Genomic DNA, 3,103 nt, shown 5'->3' with positions numbered 1-3,103 from the left:
CCCGGGGCGCGGGGGCTACACTTACATGCCTGGCCGGAGCTGAAGGGCGCTGCCTGGCGGCCAGCCGGCGGCCACCCAAGCGCAGAAGCACCAGAGCCACAGTCGCCAGGTCATCTCCGCGGGGTGGAGCAGCTCCAGCCGCCACCCCGGCTGCGCGCCGCGCGCCACTCCGGCTCCGCAAGTCGGAGCCCCGTGCAGAAGTTGAGCTCGCAGGGCAGAAGTTGGTGTGCGGGGCTCGCGGGGCCGGCGAGATGCGTCTCCCTGCGGAGGGCGCGGCAGCAGCTCGGCCCCACTAGGCATCACCGACGACGAGGAGCTCGCGGGCGGAACGCCTAGGTGACGCTCGGGCCGCAGAGATGGGCGCCCTTGCTCCGACGGGAGCGACTGGAAACCTGCTAGCCCCGCGGCCCCGCAGCCCCCGCAGCCTTGGTGCCATGGAAACGCGCTCGCTGCTCGCCGGGCCCGGCCCCTCCGGAGCGCTTAAAGAGACAGTCCCGCTGCCACCTTGGCTAGACTAGCTGCTGAGCGGCCCTGCGCCCCTCGCCCTCCTCACTCCCTCCTCTCCACCCTGTGCTGCCCGGAGGAGGCGCGGAGCGCGGCAGGACGCTGGGGGCGCAATTAAAACGAGATTTAGGGGGCTCTGCTTAATCATCTCGCCTTACCCTGCTCCTTACCTCTTCCTGCCTACACATCCAAGACACACACCGAAACCTCGCCAAAGACACGAAGCGGTTCGAACCTCTCACAAACCAACCTGCTCAAAACCAAGCCAGATGTAATCTGCCACCAGTAGAGACTAAAGGAAAACTGACTTTGGATTCTCTCTCCGCTCCGAACGCGAGTCTCTGGAGTCTGTCAGAACACAGGCTAGGGACGGGAGGGGGGCGGGGTGCGGTATGTGTGTTTGAAGTGGGAACCGAACAGCAGTTGATTGAGTCAAATCTCCTGCCAAATTGACAGTTGCAGGACACCGTCGGCTCATCCAGAAATCCTCGTCACTCCAAATGGGATCATCGCCCTTCCTTTTATTTGGTCCCCATCTATCTCACCCACTTCAGGCACCAGAGTTATAAGGAGAAGCCAACCCTTTTCCAAACCTACCCCCACCTTTCCTTCACACCAGCTTCTCTTCCCCCAGATTTGCTGAGGAGCAGTCCATTGCGAGCCCCCAGAGCCCTTCCAGAAGGGAACAGCGTCTGCTCGGAACCGGAGGCTCCGGCTGCGGTGCTGGCCCGCCTGCCTGGGACGCACAGCCAAGCGCCGCGCGGTCGCCAGCAGCTCCGGCCCGAAGCGATGCCTCTGCCCGGCGCCAGCTGCTGTCTGGAAGGCCACAAACCTCTGGAGTCTGTTTCTAGAAAATAAAAATCTATGGTGCATTGTGCCCTCCAACAAGGACAGCCCGGCTCCGAAGCCACAATCTGCAGTTCACCGCTGCAGGAATCGGATCAATCTGCAGCGAGAGAACTTATTTCTCTGATTCCTAAACTTAACCAAAAGTGGCTCTCCAATGACTCATTCATAGTCAAGCATTTAAAGTGGTACCACCTGATTTCCTCGGTCCTACTAGTCTGAAAAAGATCTTCCCCAAATGGTGTTTGGGGCTTCCCTTTGCCCTTCATAGTTGACTTAACCATCTGGCTCTTGAATTCAGTTTTCTGAGCCTTTGTTCTCCCTTCTTTTCTTTCTGCTTTTTCTGCAACTAAAGCAATTGGGCATATACAGGAGAGACTGAGGAGCAAACTTCTGGGGTTTCCATGAAAAGAAAGAAAAAAATGAGGGTGGGATAGAACCATTCCACTCCTGAGTTATTTCACATTCTATGACTTTGTCCTCCTTGACTTGTGGCATTGGAATTCACACTATCTTGCAGTCTTTTCTATTTCTTTTAGACATATTCATATTTTTTACTTCTTTTATTGAAGTTTAACTTAAAGTGAAAAATCAAATATACAACTAGATGATTTCTCTATGTTTGACAGATGCCTTTAACAAACAGAATTTTGGGACAATTTGCACAATAGAAATCCTTATTTGAACCCCTTTACTTTATAAAACAGGGATTTGTTCTTTCTTTTTTGTTCCTAAATACTGGTTATGTATGAATCAAACCTTTTCCAATCACAGAGCAGACTTAGGGAAAGTGCTGACATCTGTTGTACAAGTGCATTGTCACTTGGCTAACTCTTAATTAGTTCTGATAATGGCTGCCCCGCAAGGGTCACTGAAACACATTGATAATTTTAACATCTATTTTTAACTCTTAGTTTTAACTTCTCCTAAACCTCTTTGTCACCTTTGTAACCAAGTAACAAAGTTGAACGCCTAATTTCACCTCCTCTTCTTCCTGTCCCTCTTCTAGTGAGGTGCTAATGAACAGTGAAATGACCAAAGGCAAGCAGGGCAGGGTGAGGGCAGAAAGGAAGAAAAGGAAACGTAATTCACAGTAATCGTGACTCCTGAACTGTGTGTACTGACTACATAAGGTGAGACTTTTTCTTCCCTTCTCAATGTAAGTAGAGGTGAAAAGATTAATTCTTTCCATTGATTCAATTTCTAGTTTGTCTTTAGATGAAACCCAAAGAATTCAGGTTATTTCAATACAGTTTGATCTTAATTGTTTTAATGAAAATGTATAGCACACCCAAAGATGACAGTATAGATTAACTGTGCCCTGAAATTTCTGTGATTTACTAAGCCTTTCTTTGCTTTTGGACTAGTTTTTACACTTCAGGGCTCTATCTTCAACTAATCTCATTCCCTCCTGGAGTGCACAAAGTTTCTAATCATTTTCTTTCTTTATGTTACAGAAGGCCTTGCATAAATAATAGACCTCCTTTATTACAAGGCTAAATTTTATGTAAGCCACAGCTGAAACCCAGAACTATTTTAAGAGCTAAAGAATAATGGGGAAATACAGAAATATATATAAATTATCTGATTGCATGGCTGTTTAGTAAAGGTCATGTTTAATTTGGGTAAGGGGGAAGTGAATCGGTAAATTGAAAATCCCAAATTAGGAGTTTCCTTTTATGCACCTTAATTTGAAGCCATGTTTATTATAGATGAACATTTAAAGCACTTTGGATGTGATGCTAAATGTGAT

The 3,103-nt window shown here is 48.6% G+C and overlaps 1 protein-coding gene across 1 annotated transcript in view; it reads right to left on the bottom strand.

Moving 5' to 3' along the window:
- LOC104985214 (EGF-like and EMI domain-containing protein 1) overlaps positions 1 to 114 on the bottom strand; it is a 662,362-nt gene extending 662,248 nt beyond the window's left edge. The window contains exon 1 of the mRNA XM_010835278.1: positions 26 to 114. Coding sequence (XP_010833580.1) covers positions 26 to 114 — 89 coding nt within the window. The remainder of the gene's footprint in view (positions 1 to 25) is intronic.
- Positions 115 to 3,103: the final 2,989 nt, after the last annotated feature.

This window comes from Bison bison, unplaced genomic scaffold, assembly GCF_000754665.1.
Source record: "Bison bison bison isolate TAMUID 2011002044 unplaced genomic scaffold, Bison_UMD1.0 scf7180017864040, whole genome shotgun sequence".
Classification (NCBI taxonomy): Eukaryota; Metazoa; Chordata; class Mammalia; order Artiodactyla; family Bovidae; genus Bison; species Bison bison.
Note: the sequence above shows the minus strand (reverse complement) of the source record. Positions and strands in the feature narration are given on the sequence as shown.